Source organism: Phyllobates terribilis, unplaced genomic scaffold (genome assembly GCF_046119375.1).
Source record: "Phyllobates terribilis strain yellow unplaced genomic scaffold, ASM4611937v1 Scaffold_11__3_contigs__length_659146591, whole genome shotgun sequence".
NCBI lineage: Eukaryota > Metazoa > Chordata > Amphibia > Anura > Dendrobatidae > Phyllobates > Phyllobates terribilis.
The window spans coordinates 280,798,993-280,820,809 of record NW_027362771.1 but is presented as its reverse complement, the minus strand read 5'-3'; the positions used below and the strand labels follow the sequence as shown (position 1 = coordinate 280,820,809).

Below are 21,817 nucleotides of genomic sequence, written 5' to 3'. Positions count from 1 at the left end.
CAAGTGTTTGTAATGACACACAGCTCTGCTTTACTCCCCTCCTTGTAATCGCTTGTAATAAAACTTTATTGTGTGTAGCTTTAGGCATAAACCAAATCTGGACTGGAAATACCATATAGTATTTAACAAGAGTAAGAAATTACATTTCAAAATATTAAGTCATCAACACTACTCCATTGTTCCTCTTGGACACAGCTATACAAAAGGTTTAATAGGGTAATGGTGGATGCACAGCAATAATCAATTCCAGCAATAAATAATCCACGGCACTCACTTCTGCTTTTAATCCATAAAAATCCTCTTTATTTCATGCACATAAACTGGTGAGATAGCAAAAAACACACACCATTGTCTATGCTATATGTTATTTCACAACTGTATGTGCATGAAATAAAGAGGACATTTTTATGGAATAAAAGCAGAAGGGTGAGTGCCGTCAATAATTTTTTATTGCTGGAATTGAAATGAGTTTTGTCCAACTGCTCCATCCTATACCGCCCAAAATACAAGGTCAAAAAAGATTCTTGCTTAGTACCGCTTCACGTAGACAAAGTTTCTTCAGCTCCTCCAGTCGCTGCCGTAGTGTCTCCTCCAGAGCTTCCTGCCTGGATTTCAGTGCAGCCAGCATGTCTTTCTTGGCAGACTGTGAGCTGTCCGACTCCTGGGAACCTGTCAACAAATAAATGATTTCACTACAACCAGCTGACAACAGCCTGTACATCTGGAGCATTCATTGAGAAACCTACAACTTCTCATGTCCGCACAACGAGGGGATACAGCATAGCGGACAAGATTCTCCTCGCATGATCCTATATTCATTTCAGTTCTGCTAACACAAAGCACCTGGTGGATTATTTATGACACTTTTAACACTTCCTTCTGTATTATAGTGTGGAAATAACTGGTAATTCAATTAAAAGGTGATATAACAGTAATAACCGAAAAAGTGATGGGAAATAAGTATACATATTCATTTGGATCTATTTGCACACCTAAAACAAACACTAATTGTAGAGGGGTTGGACAACAAACAACATTTATTATCTATCCATCAATTATGAGAACATGTCCCCCGTTTGGATGTAGCTATGGTCAAGCATGTGCACTACCATTCAAAGTATTGTATACAAGATAGACGAGTACAACCTCCCATTACCCACTGAGCATTTAGTTCCATTATGTTCTTATTGAGGCCTTAAAATTGCTAGCTTTGCTTATACAGCAACGATATAGTCTGCAGCGCTGTACAGAAATTGTCAGACCCTTTCCCCAATTGGGCTAGCAATCTATTTTTCCTTTGACTTTTAATATATTTTTACAATGAAAGAGAAAACCAGAATACCCAACGGTAACCCATATAAACACCAGGAGAGCATATATACTCCATGAAGAGGTTGCCCTCGGTAAAATTGGCACACCAGCGATGCAAGATGACAGTGCTAACCACTGAGCCAACGTGCACGGTAAATTAAAATGTTCTGAGAATTCATAGGGAACAACAGATATGCACATCTGTACACTGTGCATGCCCTTATATGTTCAGAAAAATGCATTTCAGGCCTTCCGAGCAGACCAAAGCATCTGATAAATGTGTAAAAAAAAAATCAAGGTTTTTCTTTCTCTGAAACAATATATTCAAAAGGTCACCACAAGGTAGATCAGCATACTTAACTGAATAGTTGTCTTGTTGTAACATGCAGGAACTGAAAGCCATAGGAACAACCTGTTCACTTTCACTCCTCATGCCTACGCCTATGTGGAGCAATTATGTGTATTGGTGCCACTTCTGACATCGATAGATTTATGAAACAATCCTTGCCGCCAGTATACACACTACCCTGCTACGCAAGTTACTTTCATTTACTACGTTCTAACTAATGAAGACCTGCGTGAATAGTATACAATACGGCCCCAGTCACCTCGTTATTGCTTCATAGTCTCACTATTAAAAGGACTCTCTCACCAGGTTTTTGCAACATAATCTGATAGTAGAATAATGTAGAGGTGGAGACCCTCATTCCAGCGATGTGTCACTAACTGGGCTGCTTGACGTAGTTTTGATGAAATCTCCATTTTAATCAGCAAATTATAACTAGAGGACTAATAAATCTGCTGCCATGTAGTCCTCTATATTCATGAGCTCTGTATAACTCTGCCCCTACCACTGATTGGCAGCTTTCTGTCTATACACTGTGTACACAGAAACCCGCTAATCAGTGCTGTGGGCAGGGTTATACAGAGCTCAGCATTCAGAGAACTGCTAGACCTGCAGTGATTTTATGAAAACAGCAGCCAGTAGCCCAGTAAGTGAAACATCCCTGGAATCAGTTCTCTGCCTCTACATCATTGTGCTCTCATATGGGGCAGCAAAAAACCTGGTGACAGATTCCCTTTAAACTGCAACATTTTGAAAGTATGCCTTCTCAACTATTATTATATTGCTCCAATGTATTGAACATATAATAGAAAAATCAACTTTACTAATAGTCTTGATAAAAATAGCCTTCAGTTTTGTGTCTTTGACTTGTATGTAGACCTATGTACCTACTTGGTTACAAACGAACCCTGTAGGGTTTCTTGCAGACGTACTAAATGTACATTGTAGGAGACTGTGATTGTAAAAGCAAAAAGAACGTGACAGACAAAGTATGGGTCAAGAATTTAAAGGGGTTGTCCGGGACCTTAACATTAATGGCCTATCCCTAGGATAGGTCATCATTGTCTGATCAGTGGAGTGCGACACCCGGCACCCCTACGGATCAGCTGCTCCCGGTGTTGGCCGGAACTGCTCAGTTACGTGCTGCATAGTTCCATCGACTGTATAGTTGCCACGGATGTTTACTGCACATCTGCCCCCTATTCAAATCAATAGGAGGTGCATGTGCAGTACCTGGCCAGGGCCACTATTCTGTTGATGGAGCTATGCTGTTTAGCTCTACAACTGAGCTGTTCCAACCGCTGTCAACACCAGGAACAGTTAATCAGCGGGTGTGCCGGATATTGCACCCCCGCTAATCAGACATTGACGATCTATCCTAAGGATAGGCCATCAATGTTAAAGTCCTGGACAACCCCTTTAAATGCAGTCTACAATATAGTAAATTAAAACTTTACAAACTCATAGCAAAATATAAAAAAATTATAATGGTCAATATGAATTATTCATAATCTTACAACTGGACAAAACAAAATAAAGAGACCAATTCAATAATCATCAGATCCTCAGACACAAGAGGAAGAAACAGCACAAGTGACACCAAGCTATCCCACAATAACCCATGTAGTCTATGTTCTGCAATGGACTTGGAAAAACAAAGCAGTTCCAAGGTCTAATGAACAACAGATAAAACTATGTAGCATTAATAGTACAAAAAGAGGAAAGAAGCAAGTTTCCTTTGGTTTCCAACCTTCTAGATCAGCTGGTCTACTGCCAAGTTCTCCAGACATCTGTTAGTCTACACCGCCATATCATCACTTGCAGATATCCAAGTGCTACAACTCAAAATGATGCCAGAATGAGCTATTTATTGCATAGTAATCTGTCACCAGTGCAGATTTCAACAAATTGAGTGGAGACATTACATTGTTGAGATTATCTCTATGAGATGAGAAAAACAAGAACTGAGATTTCATTTCATCGCGTTGCAATGTTACTGGCTATTTTGGTACCTTTTCTAATGGGCTAATCTAACGAGTCTTCACCACCTCAACAAAATCACAGTGTATAGAATATCAAAATGATCATATGCACAACAGTTTCCACATGGCACCATCATAACGGAGCCAGAAGGCCAAGGCTACTGCGAGCTACTGTATATGAAGAAAAAACCCTACAACGTCAGGGCCTGCCCTAAATTCTGCTACCTAGTTAGTACTTTCTTATATGTTATCAGTGTTTCCTAGTTTTTAGTTAGTAAAATTCATTTGCTTTCCTTTAATTCCTGAACAAGGAAACCATCTTTGATCTCACAGACTTCCCTATCAGGCTGCTGTATAGTGCAATGTCTTATCCTACTGTATCACATATTATGGCACAGAAAAACAACACTATCTTGACCTCCATAAATAAGCAAGCAAAAGTTTACTGCTCCCTCTACCCAGGTGACCACCATATTACACTACACACAATTGACAGTCGCCTTCTTGAGAAATGGTGGGTTGATATGTGGCTTCCCCTCAAATATTTAGTGTATACTCTTAGGCCGATTTCACACACATCTGTGAAACATGAACCATTCTTGCATGAGAAGACCCACCTAGACCACTGTGTCTCCCAACCCGATCATACACGAAACAACTCAGGTCAAGAGACCTTGTGGTTTTGCTGTGAGAATAGTCTGTATTTAATAGATATGTGAAACAAGTCTTCTAATAAAAACAATGCAAACAAGCAACATCGCAAGGCCAACACTGTCCAAGACTTTAGTAACATACTGTCTAGATTGGCTTCCCTCCTGTTTCTCAGTCACTGAGACCCTTATTAATACCAGGTTACCAGTAGACCTTTACACTAATGCACAGATAATATCATTAAGAAACAGTCACATGCAAAATACTCATTGTGGTAGGTAGTACAACATCAGTGTTTCTAAATATAAAGGGAAGCATTGTCATAAGGAATCTGGGAAACACGGAAATCCCAAATCAGAAGAACAAGAACAATAACTCATTTCACCATACATAAAGAAGTAGTCTCATGGGTCTAGCCTTCAGCAAAATATCAGAATATAAAGATTCACAATATCTGTACGTACATACAGAAGAAAAAACACACTATAGTAATGACTCACCTTTACAATAAAAACACAGAAGGAAAAATCAAGTATGCGATGGCAGCACTACTTTTTAGAGAAAACTCTTCCACAGCAATTTTGGTTAGAAAAGCAATCCAGATGCAGACATGTTGAAGTATTTCTGAACAACAGATAGGATATCCTAATAGACTAGACTAGACAACGGACTCTCTGTTTTGGAGACCCACGGGAGCTCATCACAGGAAACACACATGCTCACATCTGTCTTGATCAGCTCTCTTCATTGACAGAGATGCAGTAAGTCCACTTCCAATTGCAAGCATTAGCAAAAATACATTTATCATAGTCTCATGGGACTTTCAGTGAGCTGGATATTCATGTATACGGCATATAGGCCTTCTAATTGAATGGCCAACATTACATGATATGTGGACTGATCACATGTAAACTGTATGGGAAGGAATAATTGTAGTAACGGTCCCTAGTCCCCTTACAGTCTGTTCATGAAGGTGATTGTTCATGTAGATCATACATGTCAAACTCTGGCCCGTGAGCCAAATCTGGCCCTCGGGGTAGTTTGATTTGGCCCGCGACACGAGAACCACCACCCCTATATGGGGCCATTATTCTGTATGGAGGACTAGGTGGGGCCCATTATTCTGTATGGAGGACTTTGTGGGGCCCATTATTCTGTATGGAGGACTTTGTGGGGCCCATTATACTGTATGGAGGACTGTGTGGGGCCCATTATTCTGTATGGAGGACTGTGTGGGGCCCATTATTCTGTATGGAGGACTGTGTGGGGCCCATTATACTGTATGGAGGACTGTGTGGGGCCCATTATTCTGTATGGAGGACTGTGTGGGCCCATTATTCTGTATGGAGGACTGTGTGGGGCCCATTATTCTGTATGGAGGACTGTGTGGGGCCCATTATACAGTATGGAGCACTATATGGGCCCATTATTCTGTATGGTGGACTATGTGGGGCCCATTATACTGTATACTGGTTAACCCGCGGCTTTGTCCAAGATTTTCACTTTGGCCCTCTAAGTGTTTGAGTTTGACATCACTGATGTAGATGGAAATGTAAATAGCACCGATAGATATGCTAAATCATCTTTTGGCTCTTGTAGTTAGGGGCAGACCAGTATAATAGGACCCTATGTAGTTGGAACTGTATATTATCATGTTTGCATTATATGAACGCCTACTTGGGGTGGAAATCTAAATAGTTTATATGTAAATAGTTACACCTACTGGCTCCACCAATATCGCACATGCAGACCTGCCCAATGATCTATGATGCCAAAGTGCCCCATATTAGTGATATACTTGCTATACTTGTTTTGTAGTGGACCATTTGGCTGTAATTTGGATGTGTCACGCGTCTGTTGCACTTTAGATTAAAGCAGGAAGGGAAACATCTGTGTTTAAACACAAATGGTCAAAGCTGACAGACGTATGCACAAATCAGGTCTGACACAAAAATCCTATTTATACAATTGTATCACAGATTTCAGACTGGTGGTGGCAGAAGGAAAACAAGAAAAAAGTTTTGGAGCTACAACCGTAACTGCAAATTGTCTAACAATTGGTGGAAATGTCTAGTGTGGCAGATAAACAGCAATGATCTTTGAAAACAAAAACATGCCTACACCCATGAGTTTATGCTTTAAAGCATTAGGATCCACAAATGACTATATAAAAGATGAAAATGGATGATAATGGCAGATTTATTGGTTCTATTTGTAGCAAAAGTGGCCGAAATAAATGACAGGTCAGACTTGGCATTGTTTCTAGCCAACAGAAGGTTCATGGGATTCAGCTGAATTATAAGGGTACCAGGTTGAGGATCTTAATGATTTTGGTATACATGTAAGTAATGTTACATGCCAGTATCTACTAATGTTTATTTGGGAGGGGTAATAAAAGTCTAATGACAGAAGGTTCAGACAATCCAGAGAACCTGCTTGATATAAATGACCTTGGCAGATGCAAAGCCATCAAGTGATACAAAACACCACTGATAACAACTGAGCCAACATGCCACCCCATGTATGGTTCATCAGTCATAACACAAATATGAGGATCAGTATTACAGCAGGGACAATAAAGACATAAGGACTCCGAGCAGTGACCTACCTGATGACAACAGGCTTCCGCTGCTTCCACTAATGATTTTCCCTTTACTTCCCATATTTGCAAGTTTTGAAGTCTTCAAGGTTCCAGTCTCTGTTAAGTCTATGGCAATTTCACTTAGGCTTCTTGCAGCATGTATTTTGGACTGTTGGGTAAGACACCACATTCACTTATTCTGTTGCTTTCATTTATTACACAAATCTGACAATTTCTAAAGGATTATGACAAATCACATGCAACACAACCAGCAGCAAGAAATCTATGAACATGCCCGGGCAGACATGGTTGTATGGGCACGGACAATTAACTCTCAGCACATGGATTCTTCAAGGTAAGTACACCCTTATGAGAAAAAAATGTGATTCGTAAAGGGAATCTTTCAGTAGGATCAACCCCCCTAAGTAGTGTATATGGGCTTGTAGGTCATAGAAAGTTGAATAAAATGATATCTTGATATCTGCAAACTGATGTTTTTTTCCCAGGAAAATCCACATTTTTAAAAATATGTAAATGAGCTGTCAAGATCTATGGGCTGGACATAACCCCCCCCCCCTAGAATCTGCATCCATATTATTTTAAATGAAGGGTGGCGTTACCAGTATGAGGCATATAATGGCTGGCAGTCTGCTCTCCTGATCTACATGTCTCACACTGGTAATTCCCCTTTCATTTAAAATAAGCTCTAGAGGTGGATTCTCAGGGAGATCTATGTCCGGCCCAGAGATCTTAACACCTCATTTACATATTTTAAAAAAAAAACCATGGATTTCTCTGGAATAAAACATTGGATTGCAGATATCAAGGTATCATTTCATTTAACTTTCTATGTCCTACATGACCATATAGATGTCTTAGGAGGGTTGATCCTACTGAAAGATTCCCTTTAAATAGGCTCTAAACAAAAATAATTTATTTCTTTAAATTAAATGTTTCCATTTATTTAAATGAAAGGCATATATGCCATAAAAAAATAGAGATAGGTTTGGATTAAGAGGTGTCATGTCAGGCCTTTTTGCTTCTTCTTTGACCTTCGATGAGGACTCTAAAACACAAGACTGGACAAACCCAGAAAAACTACAGCTGTTACTACCAACCTTTGTGCCTTAGATTTCACAAAGGTCAGCTTGGATTAACACTGCTGACAGCATTAAAAAACAACAACACTATCAGCCTGCTTTATTAACCAGATTTTTCTGTTTTTCTTAATTAGGCTGCAGTTTTCTGAATTTTCATCCCTGGACCAAGCAGCAATATTGTACTATGAGTGTATATAGACAAACGTCCTACAAAGAGATCAGTGTACACAGCGTGCCCATATTTCGTTTTGTACGGATGAATGTGGGTAGATGCAGCACAACCATAGAACCATGGGAATAAGTGATGACTTAGAGGCAGCTGATTTTATGAGATGACTCGATGAAAAATGAGGAAGCACAGTAAATGGAAGTCTCCCCGCTCATGTAGCTCTGACATTTGCTTTACACCCACATGCTATCAGTGTGATTGATTGCTCAAGGATGAACTAGTCACATTTTTGACATTTCATCACTCCCCATACCCTCTTTTCAAAGAAATGCCTGGAAGCAGCTTCTGAAAACTTTGAAGTGCTTCTTAGTCAAAGCCCAGGTCTCAAATTCTAGAGCATTTATTCACTAGGTCCAGTATTTCCAATGATTGTTAGAGCTGATTAAACTGGTCTACCTAGACTTTACCCAAATTATAGAACATAAAGCTATTCAAGACAACATATTACTGGAATGTACACATTTTTGACATCAGATTTGCTGGTTGATAATTGTATTAAAGGGGATCTATGAGTAGGATTAACCCTCATAAGCCATCTATATGGGCACGTAGATCATGGAAAGCTGAATAAAATGATACCTTGATATTTGTGATCTGATATTTTATTCTATAGAAATCCACTTTTTTCATAATATGTAAATGAGCTGTTCAGATCTTTGGGCCAGACATAAATCTCCATAAGAATCTGCCTCCAGAGCTAATTTTAAATGAAAGTGGGTGTTACTAGTGTGAGACATGTAGATCAGGAGAGCGGACCGTCAGTCATTACATGTCTCTCACTGGTAATGCCCCCTTTCATTTAAAATAAATCTCTAGAGGCAGATTTTCATGCAGATCTGTGTCCGCCCATAAATCTTAACAGCTCATTTGCCAATAGGAAAAATGTGGATTTCTCTGGCATACGGCATCAGATTGCAGATATCATTTTATTCAGTTTCCTATGACCTACATGCCCATATTGACAGCTCAGGAGGGTTGATCCTACTGACAGATTCCCTGCTATTTACATGGTGCAACACATGAATACCCTCAAGTGATGTTCTATACCCTACTAACTACTTTACAAAGATCTGATGGGGATCCTTTTGACAAAGTAGGATTTGGAAACAAAACAAAGCAGCACTTTTAAAGGGAATCTGTCATCTCCAGAAACACTATATACTGGCAGATATAAGGGTAATCTATAGGTAAATAGCATTTAAACCATCCCTGTCTGCCTTTCTGGAGCAGTGGCTAAAGGGAGAAAATGAAGTTATATTCTGCCTGCAGCCGCTCACCTCCAGTCATTGGGACTGTGCAGGTAACTATTACAGTCATCGCTCACCACACAATGAGGGAATGTAATCACTCCCCAAAATGTCAAATGACAGCCTGCTCCGCAGCCTGTATGTACAGAGGTGGCTGTCAATCAATGAACCGGGGAATTATTATAGTATGGTATGGTGACTGTAAATCGCTCCCTGCACTGCCCCGATGACCCGAAGCATGTGACCGTAGGTAGAATTAAACTTATTTGCTCCCTTTAGCCGCTGCTCCAGTAAGGCAGACAGGCATGGTTTAAATTATACTTACCTACAGATTACCAATATATGTATCTGCAGGTATATAGTGCTTTCTGGAGGTTACATGTTCCCTAAAAAAAATGCTGCACTGGCTTGTTTTCAAATTCCATTTTATCACGAGGATTCACATCAGATCTTTGATCAGCTTCTCTTTAAAGACAACAACATTAGTTTAAAAGGTTATGTCCACAGGATAGGTAATAAATTGCTGATCACTGGGGGTCCGACTAATGGGATTAGTCTCTAAAACAAAGCTTTGAAATGCCCAGTTAGAATGGAGTGATGTCTGCACAGGCAGGCCACCGGTCCATTCACTGTCTATGGAACTGCTGGTGGAGCGCTGTACTAAGGTGACAAGTGCCAAGTTGGGTATAACCCTTTAATGTGCCTCGCATGTCCAAATCATTGGCACAATGCCTTAAATAGACATCCTATAATCTCAACATGAAAAATGTGTGTATGAAACATGTCTGCTAGATGTGTGTACAGAGAATGAAATATAAAGGAATCATTTAGTTTTATACCAGCGTTCAATTTTAGATTTCATTTACGTGAAATGCTTTATATTGCAGTTCCTGTTCCTGTAAAAGTGAAGTATTTGACATTTCCAGTCAGCAACACATAGTGGCATCTTGACATAACTGGAATAGTTCTGTGATTGAATGTCAGCCATAGCTCCTAGCATTGGTATTTTATTACGAGAGAATGGATATGACTTCCCGCATACATGCGCTAGTGGTGTAGTCACTGATTGACAGCTACGCTTGGGTTCAATAACATTCATTTCTATTAACTTCATGCCACACATTGATATAATAGAAAAGCCTCGCTTAGCCTTGATATAGACGACTACTAAAAAAAAAAAAAAATTCACCATGAGAATTTAGCAGGGCAAAAGGTTCCATAAATAAAGTTCCCATGGGGTCGAGATACGACAGAAAACATTTGGAAGAGCCAGAACACAAGCTAACCCAACGGAATGATGTTGACTGAATGTTAATGGATTCTAGAATCTCCAAGATGTCACTTGAAAGATTGATACATTTTTGACCTTGTGATCCTCATATTATTGTCTCATGATATCATGGCTCCTAGACAGGAAACTTAATCAGCTCCACTATAAACCTCTGAATGAGTCGCTTACCTTGCTTTGTTTCCTATCCAGATAGAATTGGTGTTGGCTAATGGCCATAGCCCAGATAGACTTTATGAGAGCAGCACATGCATACCACGTGTGCACAGCAATCCCGCCATGTCCAAATGTCCTCCTGGTAACAGATGCCCTGCACATAGAGAAATGAGCTGTGATTTCCCTTAGACACATCAGAAAGATATGAGAGCAGGACGTATAAATCAGTTTACAACCCAGCTGAGCAGAAACAGCTTACATCCTGCAGCCCGGACAGGCCGGTAATCAAATTGGTCACTGGCGGCCATTAACCTGGCCATCTAAGAGGAAACTGGCAGCATCAAGCTCAATAAAATACCAGAAAAAAACTAATGGTACATTCACCTACTATAAATCAAACCAGCTATGACGTTGTGCACACTTCCTCAATAAATAATGTAAGTTATAATATTTAGTCTGCATTTAATATTCCATATAATGTAATCATTGTGGCATACACTACAGAACTCAGTGTCCTATCGTGGCTGGCAAAACACATGATATGCCTATCAAAAGTTGCTCTAGCACTAAAATGAGACACTATTCACACAGTTACAATGCTAGGCTAGCACAAGATAGAGATTATTATTTTCCCATGGAAATAATACTTAGCAAACAAAAAATGTCCCCATCAACAGGAGAATGTACTGGTTCGTACCTATATAGGATAATAACCATTGGTCTGAATAAAGTCAGCCATACACCTTAGATAACTGTCGGTCAAACGTTAATTCAGTGGATCGTTTGGCCGACAGTCATCTCGGCTGTCTATCTCATACACAGGAGTGCTCACTTGCCCGAGTACTCCTGTGTTTTCCATGAGAGAGCCTCTGCCAGACATCTCTGCCAATGGTTGTTTTTCTAGGAGAACAAAGCAAAGACAGTCCGAAAACCGACATATCTGATCCTCATCTTACCCTATAATCAGTTGGCCGTAACCCCCATACACAAGAGAGTGTCAGACAGACCTGTCGATATCGGTAGGTTCGGCCAACATTAGTCTAATGTGTATGGGTGCTTTAAGAGAATGCATCAGGTGTAGGAAACTATGGTACTTACAGTTACTGAAGAACTACAAGTTCTAGACTACAAGTTCTAGCACACCTTTCACAATACATATAGAGCAGGGATGTCAAACTCAAATATAGAGAGGGCCAAAATAAAAAACTTGGACAAAGTCATGGGCCAACCTTGATATTTATTAACAGCCCTCAACACAGAAGAATGGGCCCCACATAGTCCTCCACACAGAATAATGGGCCCCACATAGTCCTCCACACAGAATAATGGACCCCACATAGTCCTCCACACAGAATAATGGGCCCCACATAGTCCTCCACACAGAATAATGGGCCCCACATAGTCCTCCACACAGAATAATGGGCCCCACATAGTCCTCCACACAGAATAATGGGCCCTACATAGTCCTCCACACTGAATAATGGGCCCCACATAGTCCCCCACACTGAATAATGGGCCCCACATAGTCCCCCACACAGAATAATGGGCCCCACATAGTCCTCCACACAGAATAATGGGCCCCACATAGTCCTCCACACAGAATAATGGGCCCCACATAGTCCTCCACACAGAATAATGTTGAGGGTGCTGGCATCGCGGGCCAAATATAATCACCCTGCAGGCCAGATTTGGCCCACGGGCCAGAGTTTGACATGTGTGATTTAGAGCAAGCATAAAACACTCGTGTCGTGAGAAGTTGACTACTATTACAGCCATTAAACATGTAACTGACATACAGCATTACGTGTAATAATGACAGACAAGGCTTACTAATGGGTGTCTAACCTTTTGTAGGTGGAACCGGTTATTTTGGATGGCGTGTAAATACGATAGGATTTTAAAAAAAAATTGGCAAAAAAAAAGAGGAAACAGCACTGATTTTGTAAACGCGCCAGCCCCAGGGTGAAATGAAGCCAGGTGCAGAATTTGTTTAGAGAAATCAAACACCAGACTGCCATATAAAGAATATGCCGAGCCTGACGTGACTTAGCATACATAAGATCTAGAACTAAGCCTAATACAACTTAGAGTTATTGTCAATGTAAACCTGGTTTATTATCATTTGCAAAGTGGAATGATGACAGACTTTCAGTACAGTCCCCACCCCACTAATATTTATTGTGACCTGCTTCCTACATCAATTAACACTAATATCATCTCATTTAAATCCAGTTGTGAATGACTGAATTTACTGATGAGCTACGCATAGTGCAGAGCAAGTGTGTGGCCCCTAACAAAGATTCTGGGCCTCACGCATCATTTTAGGCCTACTACTGACCAATTACAGTTAGGCTATGTGCCCACGTTGCATTTATGAAGCAGAAAATTTCTGCTGCATAAATGCAAGTCCTCTCCCGGAAAAACGCATGCGGAATTTCCGCAGCATATACGCTTGAAAAATGCTACGTGGGCACACAGCCTTAGACATCCTAACAACTGTGTAGAGATACTGTATTTTTTCCTAAAATTAATGTTTTGTTTTAATAGGGAAATCACTGAATAAGGGCTCATGCACATAGTGTCCGCGTGTCTCCCAGCCCGAACTCCATAGCCTCATAGGCGTTTACGAGGCTGTCGAGTCTGTGTCAAGAGACCCACGGGCTGTGTGTATTGTGGTCCATGCTTGGACCGAGTTTCACAGACATCTGCATGAGCCCTTGATCAGCATCCATTATCCAATAAAACATGCTCTATACTGAAAAATCTGTGAGAAAGTGCCTACAACCTATCAGGTGATGTCAACACCATAGAATAACAACTTGTATTCTGCACCTTCTCTGTGTGCACAGCAAGAAACCAATGCAAACTAATGTGAGGAGGACACTAAAACTGGTGAATGAACGTTTGTAGCAGGGCTGTGGAGTCGGAGTCGTGGAGTCGGTATAAAATGGAACAACTCTGACAATATATAATAAATTGGTAGAGTAGTACAATGCAGGATGTGTTGAATTTTTTTTCATAAGAATTTGGGAAAGTTATGAAATGTCCTATAAATGTCTGTTCTATTCCTGATCTAAGGTTCTCGGCTTTTATTTGAGATGAATCTGTGCTGCACTTTATGTACATGCTCAGTAGTGAGGCAGCGCTGTGGAGTCCGAAGTCATGGAAATTGAGGAGTCGTAAGTTTGGCTTTCCGACTCCAAAGCCCTGGTTTGTAGTAAATCTTGATCTCAATTATTGACCTGGACTGTCTAAATAGACTGGCATTCGCCCAATGAACAAGCAAAGTGCTTGTTCGATGTGTGTAATGTTTCTTTGCATGTATAAAAATCATCCTGATCGGCAGCACATCTCTTGGTGTAAACAGGATATGTGCTGCCGATAACAGGATACTGTATTGGAACAGAATAATCCCATTAGTGATCATTCTGTCCCCATCACTGTTTTATTGGCTTTTGTAAATAGGCCAGTAATAAACTGCCAATCGGCTCATATATAGCAGATCAGCCTCTCTAAACGGGCCAAAATATAGGTACCAAAGCTCAGTAGTGAAGACTTATAACTACTGGCACAGTGTGTGAGTGGTGTGCCAGTATCTCCCTCCTGATATAGTGCGCACTCCGGTGATGAATTTGGCGCAGGCTACAACAAAAAAAAACACAGTACGCCATATCTGACCACTTTAACTCCAGCAATCTGGTGTGTCACTGATGAGCTATATTCATATGACTGTATTTTTGATCCGAGTGCTGCCCGTAACTAAAATGAAAGGAAAAAACAAAAACAGCAAGCACTTGGACCAATGTTAATCAATAGGGATGTTCAGATTACCCCCCCCCCCCCATCATGAACGTGGAAAAAAAAAAAATTGCAACAAGTTTCTTTCATATTTTGGTTGAGGATCGCTTATTCAAATTTAAACAAAACAAATCCTGTATGGATCAACCATATAAAGTCCAATTTTTACAGATGCATCAGGAATCTGTGTTTGGTCTTGTACATTTTTATATAAAAATATATACCATACAGCTTGCATATGAATGACAATACAGTTGGAAAATTGTCTATTTTTTTCTTGATTAAAAATCGGACAATTTTTATATGCTTTTGTGAACTTAGCGATAGAGCATAATGAAATTCCTATAAGCAGCAATGAATCTATTTTGTAAAGTGTACTATTTCACTATTGTTATTTGCCATTAGGGAGAACATGCTGCTTTCTTTGTAAGTAAAAGTAATTTGCCAGCTCTAAACAAAGAAATACCGGTTAATAGTATATACATTACATATGATTACAGCTCAGAATCATGTCGTACCATGCAATAATGAAAAGTAAAAATGCATTTTTGTAGTATAATAAATTTCTGTGACTATCTAGGTCGTAAAATCGGTGTTGTTTTACCTGACAGCTAATTGAAGTGCTAGAAGCTGGGAGGTGGTGGATCCAGCCCTGTCCTGAAAGCATTACTAAGTAACTTATACTACAGGAGCAGAGGTTATGTGCTGTAGTCCACACTGCTGCTCGCTCACACCACTTACTTTGCTATAGCTAGCTATGTCATCAGAAATCATTATTGGTACATTTCTATAAAAGTACAAGTGTACCACAAAAAAAAACACTTCATCTACCAATCAATCTCTTCTACAATTATCTTTTCCCTTCCTATCATGGATTTCTAGGTCATACATGTGTTCCCCAAAAAGCTAAATGCACTAAGAGACAAGGAAGAAGTGCAGCTTACCTGCGAGGATCATGAACTTCCACTGAGAACTTCTTTTCTCTGAAGTACAGGTTTTCCAGTTGTCTCCATTGAAAGATCTAGACAAGAGCACAGCTGGAATCATTCATCATCTTCAACACTACAGCAAAAATCAAAACTATCCCAAAATCACAGCTTCTCGGAGACTCCTCAGCATTGACTATAGGCTGCAACTTTGTATCCTTGAAGCTGCAGCAGAGCACATTGCTGTCTATTTGTTCCTTTTGTGTAATTTGCAGCTCCAAGATTCTTTTATTTCCCTAGAAGTCTGAGGCAAGAACTAGCAGGAAAGAAGAAAAAAAAAAAAAGAAGTCTTGGGAGCAAGCAGTAGCCATCTGCGAGAGCAGCTTCCTCCTCACAGTGGTGGAATGGCAAGGAATTTAAATTCCCCTGCCTCCCATTGGAACAGCCACTTCCTGCCCACTAAATGTGTAATAGTCCCTGACAAGCACTATAGCTTGAAACAGCTTCTAAAAAGCCAGCAGAGGGCGGGGGCTGAGGGCTGACCTTAATTCAAGGCAAGGCAACATGAGATAACAATGTGAGCTTGTAAAAGCCACTGAAATATTCACTCAGTGCAGCTTTTCTCAACACATCACTAAGCTGGTAGAAAGTAAGCAAGGAAAAGGGCTGGGTAGCTGAGGGTAAAAGTTTAAAGGTGGTAGGTTAATGTGACTCTGGTGCTGCTTCCATGTGGGATCTGTAAAAAGTGAAAAGACTGAGTTGTATTTGTTTATGATGTATTTATACAGATATTATCAGTAAGATATTTTTTTCCCAGGAATACTTACTAACAAAAGAAAAACAGAATTATCCTGTATAAATTCACAAAAAGGTCAATGATCAAACTACAATTTATTGTTAATCTAACCCTATTGTCCCTATATAAATATAATTTCCATTGTCGGCAGTATTGATAAATAGTGACACTTTTATGCCCAAACAGACAAAAGTACGTGACCATGTTTTGCCAACTCTTCCGCCTCTCTGGTCCGCTCTCACCCACATTGAAGAACAATCACTTTGTTAGAATAACGATGATGATATAATATTTCCCCCCGCACACACAACTTTTTTTCTCTCCGATCCATCCCTCCTCCATCCCTATTGTTCCATATTAATCTGTAATTTCATTTTAAAAGATGTTTGTTGCCTTCTGATTTTTATTTTGTGATGAAAATATTAAAATCTTTGAATAAATATTGAATTTGGAAAAAAAGAATACAAAAGTATTCTAGGAGTGATACCTTTGTCGACTAACCTGAAAAGATATGTTTGCAAACTTTCGAAGCACAGAGGCTCCATCAGCATGTAACACTTTGCAAGCTTGCCCGATGAAGGAGCCTCTGTGCTTCGAAAGCTTGCAATTTAATTTTTCTGGTTTGCCAATAAAGGTATCGCTCCTAGAATACTTTTGCCTTTTTAGTATAAAAGTATTTTCATAGAGTTTTCTAGCTAACACAGTACCATAATATAATTATTATTTTTTTTTTTTTTGTAATAGTGACATTTACATTGAATATTCTTGCCTAGTGTATATATAGTCTGTGGGCAAAACATTGGTAGCAATGATGATGCTGCCAACCATGGAGAGTAAACTCCTTCCCAATAATTACTTTCATAGAAATGTCTATCTGATGCTCAAACTATCACTGGCAAATCATATTGATAAAGCATAAAGGAAAAATATGATATAGATATAACATTTATAAAATAAAACAATATAGTTTATTATTCCTGAAGAGAAGAATCCTCCAGCCCCTGATTGATGGAGACCTTATTAATAGACTGTCATAAGCAGATACATTGTGTTAGCTCAAACATAGAATTGTTGCTCAGGCAAATATCTCTCGATCTCATCCTGTTATTGTCTCAACAGTAGGTTTAGGAACTCTGAGCGCTGGATCCACTGTTCAGGGCACGATGAACAATCCATGTCCTGTTTAGTCAACAGGATTAATACATAAAATGAAAAATCCCAAGTCAATCTGGAAGTAAGACAAGGGGAGATACTTTTACCAAATCCACTGTGCTCCATGTTTACTAAGCACAGCTAAGGGAAGAGTAAGCCTCTATATAACACCAACATATTTCACAGCACTTAACAATTGGAGGAAGCAAGTAAAATGGTAAGTAACGAGTACAAGTGATCAACAAATAATGAGACAAAGAGCTCATTACACTTTACAATCTAGAAGGAACGTCCAGAACTACCGAACTAAAAACAGGGGAAAAAAAATAAAAAATATATATACACATATTATATATATATATATATATATATATATATATATATATATATATATATATGTACCGTGTTAGCCAGTAGATTGAAAAATATTTCGATTTGAGAGTCCTCAGTGGTTGATACCCTTTAATGGCTAAAAGAAAAGATGGTAACAGGTCGCAAGCTTTCGAGACTACTCAGGCATCTTCATCAGGCTAGTATAACCCATTATAACAGCATTATTTCTGTGCCCTATTGTGTATAAATATGTGACTCTTCAGATTTTGGGTTATACTAGCCTGATGAAGAGGCCTGAGTAGTCTCGAAAGTTTGCAACCTGTTACCATCTTTTCAGTTAGCCATTAAAAGGTATCCACCACTGAGGACTCTCAAATCGAACTGAAAACATAAAGCCCCTGGTACACTTTATATAGCTGTTAACTGAACAAAGTCCAACGTTCCGCACCGGTGTTCTCTGAGAAACACTGCCAGACTCCCTTATCGATGGCTTATTTCTTGGAGAATAAAATGATCAACAGTTCGAAATCAGAAATTCTGGCTCAGTTATCTCCCCAACAATCATCTGTTAAGATCCCCATACAAATTAGACTTTCGGTTGAACCCGACAATATCAGGGGGTTCGGCCGACATTTATCTAATATGTATAGGGGCCTCTATTTTTGTTACACAGATCAATTGTTTACATTTCAGTACATGTGGAAAGCTGAGTGGTGATTCTGTAACGGACCCTGTAATGACTGCCTATACTAATTGTCAATAAATCTACCACTTTTTGGAGCTTGAATATTAAGAAAAAAAATTTCTGACCGTTATAATGCACATCTCTCCCGTGTATTCATTTACAAATAATGCTGAGATGGTTTCAATTTCACTCCCAGTCTTTAGTATAGAACTGTTGTTCTGTAACATACTGCTCAGTGTAACATTGTAGAAAGCATGACAAAGGCAAGTAAGGTCTGGAACAAATTCAGATTCCTCCAAATTGAAGGCAAACAGAACATTAACTAGCTGTTTTCAAAATGCCACAGGAGCTGAACACAGAACCTTTCTGCTTGCGTCAAAATCTAGTGCATGTTCTCAGGTATGTGCATATTGGATTCAGTTAGCAAGGTAAAACTTTTATTAAGCCTCAATGCCTTACTATAGTTATAATAATGTATATTAAAAAAATGCAGCCAAATAATGATAATGTATTACAGAGTTTTGTCAGTGGCAGATCATTTCACAACACAGATGGAAGAGATGCATGCCACCAATGTTCTGAGAATTCATTCACTTAAGGCCAAGGACACATCATCATTATATCTCCATCTGAGAAAACGGTCCGGTTATGCTAATCTGACTCTGATCGGAGTTTCATCAGAGTGGGATCCGATATTCTCGAAGGTGGAGGGAATAACATGGTTATGAGTTCTGTCCGTAAAAACTATGAATAGCACTCGTCCGATTTATACAGTCATGTGCACGAGCCCGACATCTCAAAACAGATCCAAATGATGGCACAATACATTAAAATAAGGTCCATCAGGGATTCGGTGCTTGCTAAGCCATGCTATCATCAAAAGTGATGGGAACCATGATAGAGGCTATAGAGCTGCAAGAAAAAAAATGTATTCCTTGAAGTATACTTTATTCCTCAAATGGCCCTATCTCACCTATTGAGACCTAATAGTGATGAGTGAGCGTGCTCCTTTAACCCTTTCGCTGAGCATGCTCGGGTGCTTTCCGAGTGTCTTCGGCGTGCTCGTATATTAAGTTTGAGTCCCTGCGTCTGCATGATTTATGACTGTTAGTCAGCCTCAACAGATGTGAGGATTCCCTAACAAACAGGTAATCTCTGCATGTGTTGAGGCTGACTAACAGCCATAAATCATGCAGACGCAGGGACTCGAACTTAATGTACGAGCACGCCGAAGATGCTCGGAAAGCACCTGAGCGTGCTGGGCGAAAGGGTTAAACGAGCACGCTCGCTCATCACTAATGCCTAAGCATCCAGACTGTGGCCACTGTCAGGTGTATACCTCCTGATCATGTGTGTCCATTAGTGGCCACAAACACATTATGCACCTAGCCTAAATTCCATTGTTTTTAGAAAGCTGAAGATATCCAACCCCAATAACCACATACATGTACGCAGAAGGATATATAACTCAAGCAGTACAGAAGACCAACTGCTGGGATAGTGAACAAGTTCCTAAAAGTATCTTTAATTACATTTAATTCCCCAGAAATAATTGGGTAAATTCTTCAGCTCTCCTTCAGTTCCAAGCCTCAGGGCTTGTCATGACACACCTTGTGATAATGGATTTCTATCCCTGTGAGATCTGAGCAGTTCTATACAAAGATGTATGCAGATTCTCCCAGGGAAAACTGTAAGAATTCCTAACCCTGGGAGCCCAGGCAGAACCAGGGAGTTCCATACCCCAGGGCACAGACGTTTCAGCACTAATTACAATTTACCTGAACTATGTGCCAGTCACATCATTAGAGATGTTCAGGGGTTGCTTATCACTAGCATTATAATAGTACATATTAGAACATTAATAGCTTCCTATACATTACAGCCCTTAAATGCCAAGTGCAGAATGAGGAATGCACTGAGCAAGTATCTCAGATGTAATTGTATCTGTCTCACACAGTATAAAATCTAAACATCACAGGGATCTGTATATAGGAAATGAATACATACTGCAGGAATATAAATGCAGAAAAAGGACAGTGCCCATATATGAGAAATAAGTGTAGGAGGTAGGGAGTCACAGAGCAATAACATTACCACCCATTAGTTTATGGCGGAGATGAAAAGATCCAGATACAGCACTGCCTAGATGCCAGGATAAGAGACTGTCTGACTCAAAGTAAGTCATGTTGTAAGCTCCCTCTGTCAATGGGGCTGTTATTAGCCAGCTGCATGTTTATTAATTTAATAGTAATGTAGCATACTAACTACAGTGTAGATCTATTAACAACTCTATGGATACTATATTTATCACAAAGATTTCTCTATCATATTAATGAATTAAAAACCCTAATCTGTTTTCTGTACAGACCTATTGGGAGTTATTATTAGGACAACTTTACAATACACACCTAGTTCGCTTACATTAACAATCAAGTTTGGTGGGAAGAGGCATGAGTCAATTTAGCAATACATTTGTCATACTTTAAAGGGAATCTGTCAGTAGGATCAACCCTCCTAAGCCGTCTATATGGACATGCTGGTCATAAGAAGCTGAATAAAATGACATCTTGATATCTCTGATCCAATGTCTTATTCCAGAGAAATCCACTCTTTGCTTAATATGTAAATGAGCTATTAAGATCTCTGGGCGGGACATAGATTTCCCTGAGAATCCGAGTCCAGGGCTTATTTCAAATTAAATGCGGTGTTACCAATATGAGACATAATGACTGACAGTCTGCTCTCCTAATCTACATGTCTCACACTGGTAATGCCCCCTTTCATTTAAAATTAGCTATGGAGGCAGAGTCTTAGGGTGATCTATGTCCAGCCCAGAGATCGTAACAGCTCATTTACATATTAAGAAAAGCGTAGATTTCTCGGGAATAAGACATCTGGTCGCAGATATCAAAGTGTCATTTTATTCACCTTTCAATTACCTACACGACCATATAAACGGATTGGGAGGGATGATCCTACTAACAGATTCCCTTTAAGGATGAAAATATAAAATCTTTATATATCAGGTCAGTGCACTGTTTACAGCTGGCGTAAATTACATAAAGCAGTCCAGATATATATCATAGCTTTCTAACAATATGAATACAAGCCTAAGGTTGCTATACAAGCTATACACATTAAATAGTCATTTAACTGACAGCTATCTCTCCCAACCTCACAAACAGATTAGATAAAATTCGCCGACCATCTAATGTGTATGAGAACTCCCAAAAGTC

At 39.6% G+C, this 21,817-nt stretch overlaps 1 protein-coding gene across 8 annotated transcripts in view; it reads right to left on the bottom strand.

Annotated features, from left to right (window-relative positions):
• Window positions 1-21,817, bottom strand: part of FRMD4A (FERM domain containing 4A) — a 494,181-nt gene that overhangs the window by 23,874 nt on the left and 448,490 nt on the right. For all 8 annotated transcript variants that reach the window (XM_073652365.1, XM_073652364.1, XM_073652361.1 and 5 more), the window contains 4 exons: window positions 15,634-15,710; window positions 10,907-11,045; window positions 6,899-7,040; window positions 536-669 (listed from right to left, as the gene is read on the bottom strand). In XM_073652365.1, the coding sequence (XP_073508466.1) occupies window positions 536-669; window positions 6,899-7,040; window positions 10,907-11,045; window positions 15,634-15,710 (492 nt within the window). The remainder of the gene's footprint in view (window positions 1-535; window positions 670-6,898; window positions 7,041-10,906; window positions 11,046-15,633; window positions 15,711-21,817) is intronic.